The 21,291-nt window shown below is 41.6% G+C and overlaps 1 protein-coding gene across 9 annotated transcripts in view; it reads left to right on the forward strand.

Moving 5' to 3' along the window:
• The window catches only part of KMT2C (lysine methyltransferase 2C), a 448,529-nt gene that overhangs the window by 120,263 nt on the left and 306,975 nt on the right, over positions 1-21,291 (forward strand). For all 9 annotated transcript variants that reach the window (XM_082258361.1, XM_082258363.1, XM_082258369.1 and 6 more), the window contains exon 4: positions 2,202-2,387. In XM_082258361.1, coding sequence (XP_082114487.1) covers positions 2,202-2,387 — 186 coding nt within the window. The remainder of the gene's footprint in view (positions 1-2,201; positions 2,388-21,291) is intronic.

Here is a 21,291-nt window from a genome sequence, read left to right on the forward strand (position 1 = left end):
AGGATCCGATCAGATCCGCCTAAAAAACTGACAGGCGGATCTGATCGGATCGCCGTGTGAAAGAGCCCTAAGGAGGAAAGTTTTAGACTTTGTTTGCACTTTTTAATTAAACACAATTCTTTTGCTGCCTCCATTAAGGGCCTTGGGCGCAACAATGTACACTCTCAAACGTGTTGATTACTGGCTTTACAGTAATTGAAAAGAAACAAGTTTTTCTTTCTGTTATTAAATTTTGCAAATACTTTTTTTCATATATTTAGGCCAACATCTATTCTGCTTTATTTCTTTGGGAAAAATAACCCAAATTAGTGTATAATATTTAGTCTGATTGAAAGTTAGTCTTCAAACTATGGTGTGTGTGTGTGTGTGTGTATATATATATATATATATATGTGTGTGTATGTGTGCCCATTCACACTAGGACCTCCATGTGAATTGCAAAGGAATGCACGACAATGCCTCATCACTACCTGTCAAATGTTCTCTGAGGAGCAAGGATGTATAGTGACACAATGACTGCGTGGTCAAGGACACTAACTAAGTGCATTGGTGATTAATGACACTATAAAATGGGTGGCAGTGACTAGGAACATTAACTGGTTAGAGTATGTAAAGGGAAAAAAAAACCAACAAATTAATATATGTGTATGGTCGAGAGTGTGTATACATATACATACATTTTTTTTCTTTTTTTCCTAATTTCTTTTTATATACTGTCGCCAGACTAGTGCAGTGTCACCATAGTGACACTGTACTACTCTGGAAAGGTGATCGGGTTTTATTTTTGACTATGACACTATTGGCAGTATGATTGCCTTTAACAGTGATTATCACTTCAAAAGCAATTGTTTTAACTGTCATAAATGGCTTTTATTTGTTTTTTTATGCTTACACTTCTGATTGGTCACAGCTATCCCATGGTAAAGGGCCGCTGTGATGGGCCTTGTATCATGTGATCACTATGACCATTGACAGATATTACAATAATTATCAATGCTATCCTGAATGAAAGTCATTCATGATAGTTATTTACCTGTGATCACTGTGATCGATCACAGCAATCGCATTGTACCTGTGCTAATCAGTGTCCCGGTACTGAGCACCATGAGCTCATGTCCGGTAGACACAGCGGTCACGGGACGTGCCACTGCCCACACCTTGAGACGTGCGAAGCTGGAGGATGTATGTTTATCTACATCGGCTGGGGGGGAAACAGTTAAAGAATGGTGAACTGATAGCACAGGCTAAATCTCTTGGTTTTCTGGAAATGTAATGTCATCATTATCCCCTCTTCCCTTGCTCTGGGGATTCCCTTCTTCTTGGAATGTGATTTAACGGGGAAACGATTTGTCTTTTTGCTAATTTTGGCCCCTTTCACACTTATGCAACACGATTTTACTCTGCGATTTTGACGTGACTTTGCCGCGATTTTGAAAGCTATGGCTCAAAACGCAATCAAATAATGGCAAAGTAGTGCAGGAACTACTTTGAAGTCGATGCGACTTCAAAACGAACTGATATGAATGGGGCTCATTGAAAATAATGGAAAACGACTTGTCATGCGATTTTGCGGTCCTAAATCGCGGGACAAGTCGCACAAGTGTGAAAGGGGCCTTAAGCTGTATGTGTAAAAGAAAACAACAAAAAAAAAAAAAAAAACAGCTTGATGTAAAGATGTGAAATGAAAAATGTGAAATGAAAAAGCCAGCAGATAGGTTGCATTAACAACATGAGATTTTTCCAGTAAGCAATTATTGGATTGTGCTAATCTGACAAGCCCTGGTAGTGTGAGACCAGGGTCTGCTTTCTGAAGATATAGAGTGTTTGGAGGTTTTAACGAATCTTCAGGCCTAAAATGTTTTTTTTTTAAATGTGTGCAAGAAGTGGTTTGGCAACGAATGTGTCAATGCCATTTGTTGTAGAGATGAGAAAAGTGGGAGTTTTTTAAGTAGTTCAGAAAAATGGAGCAGGACTGGCACCATTAAAAACACAACATTGTTGAGCGTTGGCATCCCACAACAAGAACTTAGTTACTGAGTGCATTTCTGGAAGATCAACAGGAATTTGCTTTACTTGCAGGGTCTTCAAAGAGATAAAAAAACATGGTGGGGATGTGTGTGTGTGGCATACTGCAAATGTTTTTTTTTTTTTTTCTTTTTTAAAATATAATTTGTCCTGACATACACTTTTTTTTGTTGCAGTGAACAACTTTGTGCGTTCTGTTACTGTGGTGAAAGAAGTCTCTTGGGGCAAGGGGAATTAAAACATTTCAGTCCATCTCCTGACTTTATCCTGCCATGGAAAACACTGACTGAGAATAAAGATCCTGATGGCAGTGATGAGATTTTAAAAGCCGCCGAAAAGACCACAAAACGAGGGCATCGAAAGTGAGTATGCATGACAATTGTGTATGTGTTAGGGTTGTCTTTGACATGTATGCCCCCCCCCCCCCCATATATTCAATAAATGTTGTTTAAATGCTGTTGACTGAATGTTGACATTAAATAAGACTTATTTTGCAATAAAATGTTCATATTTAGAACTGTTGCAGTTGCTACCTTATATATTGAAATGTAAAACCATATGAAAGGGGGGAAAATATTTTTTTTTCTTAAAGTTTTTGTAAAGACTTTTTTTTTTTTTTTGTAAAGAACAAACATTTTATACTTACCTGCTCCGTATAATGGGTTTGCACACAATAGCCCCAACCTCCTCCTCTTTTTTATGTTTGGGGCTCTTGGCTTTTCCTCTTCTCCATATGCCCCAATAGCAAGCTGCTTGCTATAGGACCGCTAGTGCGGGCTCAATCCTGAAACAGGCTCCCTACTCACATGTCGCGGACATTGACTGACAGCAGCATTCCGGCAGCCAATGACTTCCACTGCTGTTATGTCTCCTGTGAGAAGAGAGAGCGGGCCTAAGAGCTGCTGCAGACAGGAACAGAGCTAGATTAAGTTCAGGCTCAGGTAAGTGTTAAGGGTGGGGGAAAGCTTTTGAAAACATTTTCCCCTTATTCAGAGAATGCATTAGGGTAAAGAACAAAACCTTTTACCTTTTTACAACCTACTTAAAAATTAAAAAAGATCCACTTAATGCAAAAACTTGTTTGATTTGTTAATGTATGAAAAACTGTTCCTGTGTATAGTTTTTAGGTATGTATGGTAGGCAACCGGTTTACTTGCATATGCAGGTGTGGCTTGTATCTCGCTTGGTCCATTTATATCCGCAAATGTTACAGAAAGAATCTCCCTAAAACAATAGACTTTTTGCCATCTTTAATCGTTTGAAATAACCCAAATGCTTCTGCTAGTCAGAGGGGTTTAGATTACTGAATGTTCCTCGCCCAATAAAATATTTACTGTGCAAAGTAAATGTTAGTCAATAACTTGAACCTGTGTTTTCTTTAAAATACCCAATCATATGTGGGAGATAAAAAAAAAAACAGGATATTTGCTATCACAGGGCTCGACAAAGCCCAAGCGCTAGGTCTCCATGGTGACTAGAAATTCTGTCCTGGCGCCCTCCCTCGAGGTTTTGCTGGAGCAGGCTGAGGGAGTCAGCGGCCCGGCTCAGGGATGTTGGGGCTCCGGAGTCCGTTCTTTCCCGGCACCAGAACGCCCTACTCCAGTGGCATAGCATGGCGGATGTCAGCCACAGAAGGCAGCGGAGGGAATGGAAAGAGAGCAGGCACTGGGAGTGGAGTTTGCTGTTCATGCTATTCAGATAATCAGAGCCAGGGGGCCGAGTGGAGAGATCATTGTCGCATCCATCATCCCTCCTCTACAAAAGTTGTGTTGTGAGTGGGAAATTACCTGAGCTCCAGTGACTGGGGGTAGGTTAGGAGATTTAATGTTGGTAAAGGTTCCATCTGTGTTATTGTGGTTGCTACTGTGAAGGAAGGAAGGGTGTGTGGGGGGTGTGGGCTCATCTCCCAGTTAAGATCTGATGGGGGGGTGGGGGAGAGGAGTGCCACTATCTAAATCCTACCATCCTGGGGGGGGGGCGGGTGAGGAGATGACTGGCAGGATTGTCTGTCCGATGTTTTGTGCCAAGGGGTGCAGCTCCACCTGCGCCTTTCCAGCTTGCTCACCTGAGATCTCCTCTCTGCTTCTTCTCTCTGCCACAGCATGGATCATATTATGAGATTCTGAGCTTGACCAGCTCACTGGAGCAGGATCCCAGTATGACAGGGTCCCCCCGAGCCTGTGATCTTCAAAAGGTCCTGTGCTGAGCAGATTGGATCTCCGACATTTATATAATATAGGACCAGTCTGTATACTAGCAGCTATCACAATGTCCTTAACTAGATGCATGTCTCATTCGGAGATCTTGCATGGAGCCTAGAGGAAAAGGTAGGGAGGCATTCTGGCGGCGTGAATGGAGTGTTGAGGGTGTGTGGTCATTGAAGAAGAGCGTGAGCAAAACCAATAGGAAAAAACTATTTCTAAAGCCACAAGGACTTTGAGAAGGAGGTGACAATGGAGAATTGGCAATCCCGGAAGTCAGAAGAGTGGAAATTCAGGTGACATTAAAGCGGAAGTGAAAGAAGTATAAGAGACCTAAATGTGAGGTAATGAGCAATGTAGTTAGGAGGAAATATCTCCAGAGATCAACACAAGTGTATGAGACCAATGGTAAGAGGACTAAACTGAGAAGGAGAGATGCACTATATCTGGACTTGGGGCTCTGCTTACTGCTTGTGAGCTGTGGATGCTATTTACGCCCACAGTGGGGGAGTGCAGACAAAGAGGGGGAGCACGAGTGAAGACACTGCCACACCGAATGTCTTTTCAGGAACGCACAGGAATAAAAGCACAAAAATGGCACTTTATTTATGGACTTATGAACTATATTTTTTACTGCTATTAATTGTTTGCAGTAGGGATTGTAACAAGCACTTGGTGCTTTACTAAAATTTAGCACTTTTTAGATATGCGTCTTTTAAGTCTAATTTTAACATTGAATAAATTTACTCTATTGTTAAGATTTTGTATTTATTAGTTGTATTTGTGTTTTTTTTTTGCACTTTATCACTCAACATAATTAGTAGGTTGACAATATTGAGTATGTAAGATGCAGTCCAAAAGGGCTTCACAACCAGAACCATCTTTGTTTAGATTAATCATATTTGCTCACTTTATGTACAGTAAAGGAAGATAACTGCACTATAATACACCACAGACACTAGCCCATTAAAAGCAGTGCCAATTTACTCCCAATTATCATTAGTTCTGCATCCTACCTATAGTAGAAAACGAAGTGGAGGAAGCAGCGGTATAGTTTGTTCTTGGCCTTAGCGCAAAACTATTTTCCATAATTTTTAACTTTGTATCCATTTACTAATGCTAGCAGTAAAAGGATTAGAAATAGTTAATGTTGACTGAGCGAGTTTATATCAGTTTTATGTCAAGACAAAGTGAAGGAAAACCTAAGCAGGTCATCTTTACAATGCTTGAAAAAAATCCTTGTGCTTTTCCCCCCCTTTAAAGACCCTGCATGTACAGATAAATACCTGTTGATCCCCCTGAAATGTGCTCAGCTCCTAATTTTCTATTGTGGCCTGAAAACACACAGCTTTATTTTGAGTGTAGACAGCCCTGCCCAGTTCTCTTATGCTAAACAACTTAATCCATCCAACTATCTTTTATTTCAAAGCTTAGGCCCCATGCACACGGGACGTTTTTAACGCCGCTGTAAGCAGCGTCAGGCGTTTTCTTTTTGCAGCCTAAAAACGCCCCTCCATGTTATTCTATGGCCTCATGCACACTCAGACGTTTTTGAGCTGTAAGTGGCTTAGACGTTTTTAGGCTGCAACAAGAACCCACCACCTGCGCGTTCTGAGGACCAGCGTTACAGCGTTAAAAACGCCTGACGCTGCTAAAAGCTGAATAACTTTGCTATAACGTTGCTTAACGTGCGTTAAGCCACGTTATACGTTTTTTTTTCTTCTATTCAAAATCAATGGTTCCCTATGGGATCCTATTGATTTGAATGGAGGTCGCACCGCAACACCGCAAGTCGGATCCGACTTGCGGGGTGACTTGCGCTGTGGGAATCTTGAGGGGGAACGCCACGCCAAAATGGGAAAAAAACGGCGTGGGGTCCCCCCCAGGGTTCCAAACCAGGCCCTTCGGGTCTGTTATGGAATTTGAGGGTAGCCCCATGCCGAAAAAACGGCATGGGGTCCCCCCCCAAAATCCATACCAGACCCTTAACCGAGCATGCAGCCCGGCAGGCCAGGAAAGGGGAGGGGACGAGCGAGCGGCCCCACCCCCCCTGGACCACACCAGGCCACATGCCCTCAACATGGGGGGGTGTTGGTGCTTTGGGGCAGGGGGAGCTCTGCACCCCCCACCTCAAAGCACCTTGCCCCCATGTTGATGAGGTCAAGGGCCTCATCCCCACAACCCTGGCCGGTGGTTGTGGGGGTCTGCGGGCAGGGGGCTCATCGGAATCTGGAAGCCCCCTTTAACAAGGGGGCACCCCAGATCCCGGACCCCCTCCCTATGTGAATGGGTATGGGGTACACTGTACCCCTACCCATTCACCCCATAAAAGGCAGTGTATGGAAATAACGACAAGAGACGTTTTGGAAAGTTTATTAAAAATCTTCATCCGACTCTTCTTGTCTTCTCCTCTCCGGGGTCTTCTCCGGGGTCTTCTGCTCTTTTGCTGTCCGCCCTTCTTGTCTTCTCCTCTCCGGGGTCTTCTCCGGGGTCTTCTGCTCTTTTGCTGTCCCCCTCTTCTTGTGTTCTTCTCTCCGGGGTCTTCTGCTGTCCCCTCTTCTGCTGTCCTCTCTTCTTTTCTTCTCCTCTCCGGTCTTCTGCTCTTTTGCTGTCGGCTGTCGGCTGTCTTCTTCCTCCGGTCCTCCTCCGACGACGTCTCCGCTGATTATGCCTATCTCCGGTCTCTTCAGCTTATTATATAGCCATTAGGGGCGTGGCCCCGATGACGTCATCTGGAGGCCCCGCCCCCTCATGTCACATATGACGTCATCTGTGACATGAGGGGGCGGGGTCTCCAGATGACGTCATCGGGGCCACGACTTGCGGTGTTGCGGTGCGACCTCCATTCAAATCAATAGGCTCCCATAGGGAACCATTGATTTTGAATGGAAGAAAAAAAAACGCTGCTAAAAGCAACGTGTCAAAACGTGCTATAACGCCAATGGAAAAAGCTACTGAAAGCACGTTTTTACAGCTGCTTTTTCCGGCGTCAGAACTAACTTTGACGTACGTTTTTTCTAACGCCCCGTGTGCATGGGGCCTTAGGCACTAGTTAACTTGTGGCACTTTTCCACTGCAAGTACCGTCTCGGCTCTACTCGGCCCTGCTTAGCCCGGTTTGGTTTTCCACTGCATGGTACGGTGTTGGAACGGTTCGGTACGGTTTGATATGGTTTGCTTTTCCACTAAAGTAGTACTAAAGTAAGTGGGTGGGATAACGATTCTCTGACCAATCAGTGGCTAGTAGTGACTGCATGCAAAGGATTGTGGGATAGGGTACCGGTATAGTACCTCTTGGAACCACAATCGAGGTGGTACTGTTTTAGAGAGACGTACCGTTCGGTTCCATGTAGTGGAATAGCGCCGCCGCACTGTACCGAACCATTCCAACACCATACCATGCGGTACCAGCAGTGGAAAAGCACAAAAGCGATCCGAACCATTCGGTTCCATGCAGTGGAAAAGCCCCATAGTAGTACCAAGAAAAGAATTGGGGAAGCTCTATAGACGCTCTGAGATGACACAAAGTGTGAAGAGTACACTGGACATCTCTGCATTTTAAACAAGGTCAACCAGTATATTTTCTTATATAGCATAACAAAATGCATTCAATGGCATATTAACAGACCATAATTTAGCTGATAAAAGAAGGCCATTGTTGAGGTTTACCTAACATTTTTGAAGAATAAAATAATGTTCCTAACATTGATTTAGCTTTTCAGTTACTGACAGGAGATGAGAGAAAATCAGCAGCAAGGGCCATGTCACACTAGCAAAAACTTGCCAGCAACAGAACCACCATGAAGAGCAGAGAAAACACCACCTACCCACCTCTGTGTCCCTCCATCGCTGACTGGATGAACAAGTTGTCACCGGGATGTGACATTCTGCAGCATTTCCCTCAACAGCCAAATGTTGGCTCGCTTATCTGGATAGCGAGGGAGGGAACAACGCATTCTGTTGCTAGTGAGTGGTCATCAGTGTGACATGGTGAGAAATATTTTTTTGTAATGTGGGGGGACACTGGAACACCGGTCGTCATTTAGTTTTTTTTTTTTTTTTCTTCCCCTGTGTTCCTGTTGTGGATTTTTCCTCACCATGCCCGTTTAGTATAACCTTTGTCACCATGATGGGAAGCAAGGGTAAATCTCTAACTAAGCCCTGGATATAGAAGATAAGAATGTTGGCTTGTCTTACACTTTGACATACCTTTTTTCCTTTTTTTCATGTATACATGCATTGTGACAAGCTAGAACAAAGATATTCTTTTATTTATTTTGCAAGTTGAGAATTTATTTTGTTACATTTACAAGTTAAATAATAAACAGAAGACAATATTTTTTTCTAAGTGAAGTTCCAGTTTTGAAAAGTGAAATCCTTTCTCAAAATATCTTGAAAGTATTATCTACCTTAATACATAAAAATCCCCTGGTGGTTCGTGATAAGTGGCAAGTCCTTATACCTGATTTATCATGTGAAGACTGGGATGAGGCATGGTCTTCCCATTTTATTTGTCTGACCGGCAATTAACCATAAACATATTCAACTCTACATGTTCCATTAGTCCTATCTTACTCCTGTATGGTTACATGCCATGCATCGTATACCAACTTCTGCGTGCACTAGATGTACCTACTAACGAGGAGATTATGCTCACGTAATGTGGTCATGTTCTGTGATAGATGAACAGTGGCCTAGATGCACCGGAATTTTACTTTGGGGGAAACGTTTTTTCTGGCCCGTAAAGCCATCACACTTAAATGAAATCAGTCTGTTCCCCCGTCTGTTCGTCAATGGATACAGATGGTGAACCAGATACTCCCTTATGAAAAACTCTTTGTTGAGCATAGGGGTTTTCCACACAAATATAACAAAGTGTGGGACATTTGGTGCTCCTTGTCCCTTAATATCACCAATACTTGAGAGGTATATTGTGTACAACTATTGTATGGGGTTTTTAACATGTAAATGTTTGTATATATGTGGGCTTATACAGTTAATAACCTGGCTCTAAACGATTGGAAAGTACGGTCTTTATTTCCTTTGCCACATTTGCTCAGTTTAAATAGTTCATATGTACAGTTAGGCTCCTTTCACATGGTCCGCTGTCCGGTGTGGACCGTTTCACTGAGCAGGTGGATGACCGCTCCGTCTCTGCACTGTGTGCGGAGAGGGAGTTGTCAGAGCCCTGCTGCTCTCTATGGGGGAATCAGATGAGAGCGGACCGCCTGTCCGCTTTCATCCGATCCCATCCCCTGGACGGATGGAAAAAGGGTTTCCATCCGTCCAGATTTCACGGACAGGATCGGATGTGGATGGCAGCGGGTGTCAGCTGACATCCGCTGCTCCATAGGGATGCATGGAGGATCCGATCAGATCCGCCTAAAAAACGGACAGGCGGATCTGATCGGATCGTTCGTGTGAAAGGAGCCTTATGCTCATAAGTTTACATAGCCTGGCAGAATTTGATTTCTTGGCCATTTTTCAAAGAGAATGAATCATAACACAAAAACTTTTCTTTCACTCATGGGTAGTGTTTGGCCGAAGCCATTTATTATCAGTCAACTGTGTTTACTCTTTTTAAATCATAATGACAACAGAAGCTACCCAAATGACCCTGATCAAAAGTTTATATACCCCAGTTCTTAATACCGTGTATTGCCCCCTTTAACATCAATGACAGCTTGAAGTCTTTTGTGGTATTTGTAGATGAGGCTCTTTATCTTCTCAGATGGTAAAGCTGCCCATTCTTCCTGGCAAAAAGCCTCCAGTTCCTGTAAATTCTTGGGCTGTCTTGCATGAACTGCACATTTGAGATCTCCCCAGGGTGGCTCAATGATATTAATGTCAGGAGACTGAGATGGCCACTCCAGAACCTTCACTTTATTCTGCTGTAGCCAATGACTGGTCAACTTAGCCTTGTGTTATCATTAATAAAAGTTTAGCAAAGGCGCCTAGCCCTTTAAAAAAAGATGTTAAAACCTGCTGCCCTTTTAATTGTTAAAAACAATAAATAGGTGTATATAATTGGTAAAAAGGAGCTGGTAATCTTTTTATAGTGCTAAATACAAATACTAAATTATTTTCATAAAAATCCAATAAAATTATAACCTATATAATCAATATTATAGTAAAAGTGCACGTGCTATACTGTACTTAGTGCAAAAGAGTTATTGCAAATCAAAGTGCTTACTAGTGCATCAACATAATAAATTAAGGTGCAAGTGCTAACCTTTACTTGTGCAAAGATTATTGCAAATCAAAAAGTGCTTCCTAGTGCATCCACAAATAAATTAATAAATTAAATCACAAATGATATATATCCTTAAATTATATCAACATTAGATTATTCATGCTCACTATTACAGTGCTCCAAAAAATGTGATTAAAGTGTCTATAATATTTGATAGTCCTGAGCAATTCATGCAACAAAGGAGTGCTTGTGTAAACTTGATTGCTTAGATCTATAGTGCTCCAGGTGATGGGGTGTGCCACACGTTGCCTCTTACCAGATTACGGCAGGTCACAAGGACCCCCAACGCCTGTGATCCCTTTAAATGGGTGGATCAGACCGCTCCTCGGCTTCTTTTCCAGAATATCCTGCTCCTACGTTACTCGTACATGGACAATACAGTCCGCACATATAAAGATATGGAAGATAGCCACCAATAGTGAAATACTGTTTATTGTATTAAAATTACACAATAAAGTAACAATTGGTTTCTTACATTTCGTTGTGCCCTCCTGGCACTGGGCAATTCGGCAGTTAATATCGTGCGGGTATTAGGAAGACACCGTCCGAAGATCTGCAGTACCCTCCTGTATCTCCTTTCCCCTGTTTACTTTCAGCGGTCGGCGTGCGTCCCAGCCACTGCTCCGAATGCCTCTACTTCCGGGTTTAGCAGAGACCACAAACCCGGAAGTAGAGGCAAGTAAACAGGGGAAAGGAGATACAGGAGGGTACTGCAGATCCTCGGTGTCTTCCTAATACCCTGCACGATATTAACTGCCGAATTGCCCAGCGCCAGGAGGGCATAATGAAATGTAAGAAGCCAATTGTTACTTTATTGTGTAATTTTAATACAATAAACAGTATTTCACTATTGGTGGCTATCTTCCATATCTTTATATGTGCGGACTGTATTGTCCATGTACGAGTAACGTAGGAGCAGGATATTCTGGAAAAGAAGCCGAGGAGCGGTCTGATCCACCCATTTAAAGGGATCACAGGCGTTGGGGGTCCTTGTGACCTGCCGTAATCTGGTAAGAGGCAACGTGTGGCACACCCCATCACCTGGAGCACTATAGATCTAAGCAATCAAGTTTACACAAGCACTCCTTTGTTGCATGAATTGCTCAGGACTATCAAATATTATAGACACTTTAATCACATTTTTTGGAGCACTGTAATAGTGAGCACGAATAATCTAATGTTGATATAATTTAAGGATATATATCATTTGTTATTTAATTTATTAATTTATTTGTGGATGCACTAGGAAGCACTTTTTGATTTGCAATAATCTTTGCACAAGTAAAGGTTAGCACTTGCACCTTAATTTATTATGTTGATGCACTAGTAAGCACTTTGAATTGCAATAACTCTTTTGCACTAAGTACAGTATAGCACGTGCACTTTTACTATAATATTGATTATATATGTTATAATTTTATTGGGTTTTTATGAAAATAATTTAGTATTTGTTTTTAGCACTATAAAAAGATTACCAGCGCCTTTTTACCAATTATATACACTTGTGTTATCATTGTCATGTTGGAATGTCCCAAGTACGTCCCATGCGCAGCTTCCGTGCTGATGAATGAAAATTTTCCTCCAGTATCTTTTGATAACATACTGCATTCACCTTGCCATCAATTCTGATCAAATTTCCTGTGCCTTTTTGTAGCTTACACATCCCCAAAACATCAGCGATCCACCTCCGTGTTTCACAGTAGGAATGTGGTGTACCTTTCATCATAGGCCCTGTTGACTCCTCTCCAAATGTAGCTTTTATGGTTGTGACCAAAAAGCTCAATTTTGGTCTCATCACTCCTAATGACTTTGTGTAAGAAGGTTTGAGGCTTGTCTATGTGCTGTTTGGCGCATTGTAAGCGGGATACTTTGTGGCATTTGCGTAGGAATGGCTTTCTTCTGGTGATTCGACCATGCAGCCCATCTTTCTTCAAGTGCCTCCTTATTGTGCATCTTGAAACAGCCACACCACATGTTTTCAGAGAGTCCTGTATTTCACCTGAAGTTATTTGTGGGTTTTTCTTTGCATCCCAAACAATTTTCCTGGCAGTTGTGGCTGAACTTTTAGTTGGTCTACCTGACCGTGGTGTGGTTTCAACAGAACCCCTCAATTTCCACTTTTTTTTTTTTTTCCTTTGAAAAATAATTTTTATTCGTTTTTTAAAGAAGACAATAACAGTGTAACGGTGTATGTTTAGGAGATATTTATAGCACCTATAGGTAAGCCTGAATATAGGCTTATCTATAGGTAAATGTCAACAAAGTGGGTTTACAACCACTTTAAGGGTAAGCTGCATATCCGTTACATAGGCAGGGCGTAAGATGTATTGTTTCTGTTAACAAACCGTGTGTTCAATGCTTTTAAAAGCAACAATTGTAGCAGTTTTAGGCCCCTTTTACCCAGAGCGAAGCCTGCTTCAATCAGCAGGGGATGAGCAGATCCCATGCTGATCAGAGCCAAGTGGGACGGATGTCTCATCAATGCCTGTTTATGTAGAGTGGACATGGGCAGAACCCTCTGAGCTCTATGGGTGGCCAGGTGTTAAAGGACTCAACTGTCCATTTATATCAGTCTGCCTTTGATTCGTTCTGCCAAGTGAAAAAGTTTGCAGTCCTTTTTCTGTTTTTTTTAATAGATCTGATCAAATCTGTAGGCTCCTTGTACCTTCCGATGAGGTCTGCATGAAAAATTGACAGACAAACCTGATTAAAATGCCCGTGTGAAAGGGACCTAAGGCCCCCTTCACAGCAGCGGACTGATTGGTTCTGCCTGTCCATTTTTCTGGTGGACCCGATTGGGCCACGCTTTGTTCTCAATGGGGCGTAGGATGTCAGTGGACTTGTCTGCTGTCAACTGCTGCCATCCGATCTGGTCCGCTAAAAACAGATGGATAGGAATCAGTCTGCCGTTTGTTGGATCGGATGAGAATCGGATGGAAACAAATAGGCAGTCCGTTTCCATCCAACTGCCCCATAGAAAACAGCGGGCTGTGTCTGTCTGTCTGGACCTGTCATCAACCTACTCAGCGGAGAGATCCCCCAGCTGAGCAGGTGGATCTGCTTGGATGGATTCTGCTTTGTGTGAAAGGGTCCTTAGAAAAGTGTGACAGCAGCAGATTGAAATTGTTACTTTAAAATACAATTGCAGAATGGCTGGTGTAACAATTATATATTAACCACTTGAGCTTCCAGTGCGGTTTTAAATGAACACTGGGAACAGCTTCTGTTTGCAGGCCCCTGCCAACACTAGTACTTTATTCACTGGCGGCCAGTGGCAGCCAGGGTCCAGCACTAAGCCCAGGAGGGAAAACTTTCCGGTGCTTCAAAATGTAAGTAGAAGTGGGTACATATGCAGTGTTTGTGTTTTCTTTACATCAGGAGTGTAGCCATGTTGTGGCATTTCTTGTCAACCCAGAATCTTGGGCAGAGCTGTTGCAGCAGTATATCACAACTTTGTATAGTTATCTTTTGCTGGCTGTATTTCTACTTTTGATGACAAATTAACCCAGTCTGTACTGTGTTCACAGTTCCTCACTATCCGCTTTAAACTAGATTTAAAAGCTCTCCTAACAAAGGGTTAAAAATTTAGACACATCCCTCCTGCGTTGTATGGTATTGAGGGATAATGTGGGGACAAATACACTTGAGACTGTTCAAAAATGTTTCATTTCCACTATGACACCTTTTATTTAGGCTAAAAGGTAAGACATTTTTATCGTTTTTTTAGGTATGCGATTTGAATGTGAACATATAATAAATAATGTAGGGTTTTTTTAAAATTTGACTGCAAAAGTGGAAATACAATTTAATGGATTGGTGCGAAATCTGTTAACCATTCAGATTCTCCTATTGTTAGAGCAGGCCAGGATTTGTAAGGGAGACACTAGTTGGTTGCACCCTTAGTAAGAAAAAATTAAAGGTCCAGAGCTACAAATACTGCAGCTGCTGACTTTTAATAAAAGGACATCACCTGTCCAAGAATCCAGCACTGCCCTCCCCTGGGCCAGTTCTTTGCCAGTCTTTGGGCCCCCGGCATGTTTAGTGGGTGAAGCTGTAATACTTTGTGGCTTTTTCGGCTTCAGTGTCAGTCTCTCCACCGGCGAAAAAGGCAAAGGTTGAATGGGGGGGGGGGGATGCTGAAAAACTTAACTTCCCCTTTTGGGGGAAGTGCCACTTTAAGTGTGTGTTTTTTTTTTTTTTCTCGCAGAGATGTCTTTCTGAAATCACACTGGTGAAACCGTGTACTTCCCATTTACATGCATGTTTGATCTTAATTTTTGTTCATGCAAAAGCTGCACTGTCAATTCAGTGGTAAAAAATGAATTGTTTAAATCAAGTCCTTGAGCAGTGATAAATGAAGAGAGTAAATGTAATCTTTTTCTTGGTTTTGTGTCAACATAGATATTTACCATTGTTTCCTGTGCAGTCCCATGCTTTATGAAATTACTTTCCCCCTTGTGTTGGTGGTCAGTTGAAGAAGGGCCCACTTACATTAGTGTTCAATATTAGAAGGAACTACTTTCATTTCATTTCAGAATGCCCCCTTAAGGACCGCTGACGAGATAATTGGTGCCATTGATTGTTTATCTGGGACATAAGAGTAGAAGTTATATTGGTAATAGAATGCTGGCTCTGCCAAATGACATTGGTACTTGAGCTGCCATCAAGGCATGAAGTGGACTCCTCTCTTCTCAAGGAAGCCAGGGGAACGCTAGAGTACCATTCAAATATGGTTGAAGAAGATCACAACATCCATAGGGGGATTCTGTACAGTTTGGCAGTAACATCCATAGGGGGATTCTGTATGGTTTAGCAGTCACATCCATAGGGGGATTCTGTATGGCTTAGCAGTCACATCCATAGGGGGGTTCTGTATGGTTTAGCAGTCACATCCATAGGGATATTCTGTATGGTTTAGCAGTCACACCCATAGGGGGGTTCTGTATGGTTTAGCAGTCACATCCATAGGGGGGTTCTGTATGGTTTAGCAGTCACATCCATAGGGGGATTCTGTATGGTTTAGCAGTCACATCCATAGGGGGATTCTGTATGGTTTAGCAGTAACATCCATAGGGGGGTTCTGTACAGTTTAGCAGTCACATCCATAGTGGGGTTCTGTATGGTTTAGCAGTCGCATCCATAGGGGGATTCTGTATGGTTTAGCAGTCACTTCCATAGTGGGGTTCTGTATGGTTTAGCAGTCACATCCATAGGGGGGTTCTGTATGGTTTAGCAGTCACTTCCATAGGGGGATTCTGTATGGTTTAGCAATAAATTACCATCTTGCTGGTAGTCAGAGCCAATTTGTCAAAAACACTTTCACAAATTAAAAAAACAAAACACTAAAGTTCGCCCCAATTTTTTTGTATAATGTGAAAGATGATGTTACGCCAAGCTAATTTTTCACAAAGTGAGATAATAAAGTATTCCATTGATCATATCTATTTATGATAACTCACAAATACATTTGTAATAATAAAGTGCAAATTCTTCATCTCTTTAATTGTTCTTGGTCAATTAATCTGTATTGAAGCCAAAGCTTCAGCATGACGACCAAGTAACCTATTGATATCGATCAGAAATGGCGGCCCACATTTTTCTCATGACAAGTATACTTTAATCTAAAATGATGTACCCAAAGTGTTGGAGTGCCCTGGTGTAGGCCTCGTATATCTCAGAAGAAAGTGTTTATATGAGGACAAATAAAAAAGCTTCATCACATTATCACATGTATTCATGTATTGGCATAAGGATAGTTCTCTAACATTTAAAAAAATAAAAAATAAATATGGTTGTAATGGAATATAAGGCATACAATACAACTTTGTGAGTTTGATAAAGCCAGTCAGCTCCTATCAAGGTTGAATTTGTCTTTTCTGTCATTTCTTTATTACATTCTTAACAATCGGGGTGTTTGTACTATTTGTTTTCTGTCCTGTTAAAGTGGTTGTAAACCGCGGCTGGTGTAAAAACAAAACAAACAACCTGTATGTAAATTGTGTAATGTGCTAGTATGCATCGCATTATGGGATACTTACCTTAGAAAGAAGCCCTCCCGTGGCACGCTGTCACTGCTGAGAGGGATGGCATTTTCCCCGGTATTTCTTCTGGGTTTGCACAATTGGGCTGTGTGACTGACTAAAGCCATTAAGGCGTCCCTCCCGCCCATGGTTCTGGCATGAAACTCTAAAGTTCCAGCACCTTCAGGGCTCATGTGCCAGTGATGTCTCTGGCTGCATGCAGGGTGAAAATCTCCTAAACTGTGCGTTTTTTAGGAAATTTTCATTTTACCTGCAGGTAAGCCTTATTATAGGCAAAAATCACAGAGCGGTCTTTACTACTGCTTTAGGTGTCTGTATGTTACATTTGATGAAAATGTCAGGTTTTCATTTTGTTGGGGGGCCTTACAAAAAATTGGAGGTTTCTGTTTTAAACCAATAACAAATCAGAGAATCTCAAGGACTGAGATCCCACCCTGCAAGTTGTGCACCAGTGGTGTAGATTGGGCTAGTAAGAGGCAATATTCCTTTCTTTACACTGTCTAGTTGACATCAAGCTGTTCAGACAGTACACACCATAAGATTAATCCAGCCAATACAGAAGCTGAAATTTGCCTCTGGCTAATCCACCTGCTAATAAAACCCCAGAGGCGTAACATGAGGCCGCTGGGATCAGATGTAAGAGGTTTGTGTATTTGGCAGCTGTTTCAGCCTCTTCACCATAGGGAGTGGTGAGGTATTGGGATTTGCCAAGAAAGTGTCACGGTTTTTCTTGCTCACCTGATGTGTCAGCGTTTCTGCATTGTGCTGCTGATCCTGTGACAGGTTATTGCTAGAGGATAGGTGGGACTCCTTTATGTCGACCTTATAATGAAACGCTTTGATATCTATCTGTATACTGATGCTAGTCTTGGTCTAGATGCTGCTTCACCATAAAGTGACTAAAAACTGATCTATCCCATTTAATATCAGAATTGGCTGGATACATCTTTGTGCTCCAAAATAGTTAGGTCCATAAACATTTGGACACAGGCACCGTTTTCATACTTTGGCTCTGTAAGCCACCTAAATAAAACGAATAAAACTAAGACGAAACAATCTAAATGAATTTGAAGTGAAGACTTTCAGCTGTTAATTCAAGGGGTTGAACATATCAAGTACACATTTTAGGCACTGCAACCATTTTTATACACAGTCCCCCCATTTTCAGGTGCTCAAATGTAATTGGACAAATTAATGGAATCATAAATAAAATGTTTATTTTTTAATATTTTGTTGAGGATCCTTTACTGGCAATGACGGCCTGAAGTTTGGAACCCATTGACATTACCAAAAACTGGGTTTCCTTCTTTCTGATGCTTTGGCAGGCTCTAACTGCAGCTGTTTTCAGTTGTTCTTTGTGGGTCTTTCTACCTTTTAGTTTTTCTTTCAGCAAGTGAAATGCATGCTCAATTGGGTTGAGATCAGGTTATTGACTCGGCCATTGTGGATTATTCCACTTCTTTTCCTTAAACCACTTAAGCCCCGGAAGATTTTACCCCCTTCCTGACCAGGGCCTATTTTGCGATTCGGCACTGCGTGATTTTAACGGACAATTGTACGGTCGTGCGTAGACATATGCCGGTTTTCGGTAATTCGATATATCGCGGTATTGCATAGCCACGGTATTGTTATTGTGGCATTTTTAAAATACCGAGTTTCTCTGTCAAGTCTGCCTGACTTGTGAATTGATACATTTCAGTGAGCTGGATGACTCATTCACTCACACAGCTAACCCCTTTCAGCATTAAGTCTCCCAGTTAACTATAAACAAAAATGATTACATTTGTATCTTTTCCTTCCCTCTGCCAGGGAGAAAGGAAGTTTAACCTCTTAAAGACTGGATCTTTTTCTGACACTTGTTGCTTGCAAGTTAAAATCAGTTTTTTTTTGCTAGAAAAGTACTTAGAACCCCCAAACATTTTATATATTTTTTTAGCAGAGACCCTACAGAATAAAATGGCGATTGTTGTAATATTTTATGTCACACTGTATTTGCGCAGCAGTCTTTCAAACGCAATGATTAGACTTTAATGAATAAAAAAAAAAAAAAAAAAACGTAACAGTAAAGTTATCCCAATTTTTTTTTTTTGTTACACAGAGAATCGTGAGAGAATCGTGATCTTTATTCCAAGCTAAAAAATCGTGATTCTCATTTTGGCCAGAATCGTGCAGCTCTAATAAATATATATATATACACACACACACACACGCATAGCAGCCCACATTACATTATTATATAGCCATCAAGCAGTGTCTAAAAAAAATGCAGAAAGCTTGCCAGAGCAGGAACTGCAGGTTAGTCGCATGGTGCAAAAGCAGGATGGATTTCAAGGCCACTGAATTTTAAAAAAATGCTGCATGCACCTTTTTTCTGCGGAAAATGAGGGCATAGCAGCCCATTCAAATCAATGGGCTGCTATGCCTGTGCAAATGTGGGCCGCCAACCCGCATACATGTGAACCACCAACCCGCATACATGTGAACCAGGCCTAAAGCAATAGTAAAGTCATTTATAAACAACACCTCCTTCAGGCTTAACCACTTCTTGACCACAAGGATTTGCCCTCTTAATGACCAGGCCATCGGATCGGAGCCGAGCGCCAGGACCAGTTATCACCAGTTAGGCCAGACACTGCTTGATGACCTATTTTAGGCCTGGTTCACAGAGTCTGTACTGACTGACTATATAATAATGTGCATAAGTGAACCAAAGCCCCTAAATTCAGCAATGAAATTGAAGTGAGGTGGAAATTTAATAATTTAAATTTAATAATAGAATACCGTGATAATACCGTATACCGTGGCAAAACCTTAATCAATTAATCGCAGCATGAAAATCTGATACCGTCACAAGCCTAGTCGTGCGATGCTGTACCTAAACAAATTTGACGTCCATTTTTTCCCACAAACAGAGCTTTCTTTTGGTGGTATTTGATCACCCGTGCGATTTTTTTTTTTTGATCATGCGCTATGAACAAAAAAATTTTTTTTTTGCAAAAATAATATTTTTCACATTTTTTTTTTTAAATGAAATTCCCCTCCAAAAAAATGTAAAAATCAAAATTTTTTAACATTTTAGGCCAATTTGTTTTATGCTACATATGTTTGGTAAAAAAAATCACAAAAAGCGTATTTTGATTGGTTTGCGCAAAGGTTATTGCGTTTACTAACTAAGGGAAAGATTTTTGTCATTTTTGTTGTTTTTTTTTTTTTTTAAACGAGTAATGGTGGCGATCTGCGATTTTTTTTTTTTTTTTTTTGCGGGACTGCGACATTGCGGTGGACAGATCGGACTCTTGACTGACATTTTTTACACTTCTGGGGTTACCAGTGACATTACTACAGTAATCGGTGCTATACATATGCACTGTTACTATAAAAATGACATTGGCAGGGAAGGAGTTAACTTTTTTTGAGAAGGAGGGGTTAAGTGTGTCCCTAGGGGCGTGCTTCTAACTGTAATTGGATGTGGCTACTGGTGTAAGAACAGAGATCAACGGTCCTACATAGCAGAACCGTATGATCTCCATTCTTACACAGGGGAGAATGACAGGCGGCTGTGTTTACATTAGCCGCCTGCCTTTCTCCCGCTGTAACGGTTTTTCTTTACCATAGTAAGGATTCTGCAATCATCTACCACTGTTGTCTTCTGTAGACCTCCGGGCCTTTTTTATGTTGCTGAGCTCACCAGTGCGTTCTTCTTTCCTCAGAATATACCAAACTGGATTTGGGCACTCCTAATGTTGCTGCTATCTCTCTTATGGATTTGTTTCATTTTTGAAGTCTTACAATGGCTTGTTTCACTTGCATGGACAGCTCCTCTTAAAATGTTACTAAATCCACAACAGTAAAATCTGTCTGTGAATGCAGAATAGCACGCTTGTTATACTCGCTGTGTAACTTACGTGAATAATTCTCTGCATTGTGTAAAAAGGCTGTGTGATCCTTTTATGCACAGATCCTCCCCCTCCTGCACGTTCACTCTGGGCAAGTTCAGATAAGACAAAGTATGTGTAGTTTAGCGGCACATGCTCAGTTTGGTCTCTATTGCTGGAAAGAAAGCTTCCTGGTTTGAGTTAAACTATTCAGGTCACATGGTTTTAACATCACACATGTGGGCATGTATACAGATCCTAAATGACCGCTCAGTTCCTCCCTCCTCCATTTCCAGTAACTTAAAAAGAACACAGTGGGTCACATCTTGATTGATATTTGATCCGTCTCCCATAAAAGCATGAGGACACAGGCTATAGAGGATTTCAACAAGAGAGAAAGGAGAGCAGCGCCATCTTAGTGCAGTATAAAAGAGGTCTTCAATAACGACAGACAAAAGGTGCAACAATGTTATCAACTTATAACACAAAATCAACTTATAACACAAAATTATAATCAACTTATAACACAAAATTTTGCACCTCCCACTCCACCTTCTACTTAGAAGTGAAGTTAGCGGCTCTGAGGGACACCGCATACCTGGAAGTGCTGGGAGCCATCAGCACAGCTGGAACCAGCTAAGATTCTCTGGATTCCCACTGCTCATCCTCCCACTGGAGTGGATGAACCCTTTATATGCCGGTTTGTCATGCCCATCTTGTGAGTTTGCATTTGTCTGTTATTGAACACATTTTTTATACTGCACTTAGATGGCGCTGCTCTAGTTTCTCTCTTGTACATTTCCACAGAATTCCTTCTAGCTCTTATCAGAGCCTAAAGCCTTCTACAGCCAGTATTTCTCCATTGTCCAGCAATCCGCCCATGCATGAACTTTGTGG

The sequence above is a fragment of the Pelophylax lessonae genome (assembly GCF_965119305.1).
Source record: "Pelophylax lessonae genome assembly, chromosome: 5".
Taxonomy (NCBI): domain Eukaryota; kingdom Metazoa; phylum Chordata; class Amphibia; order Anura; family Ranidae; genus Pelophylax; species Pelophylax lessonae.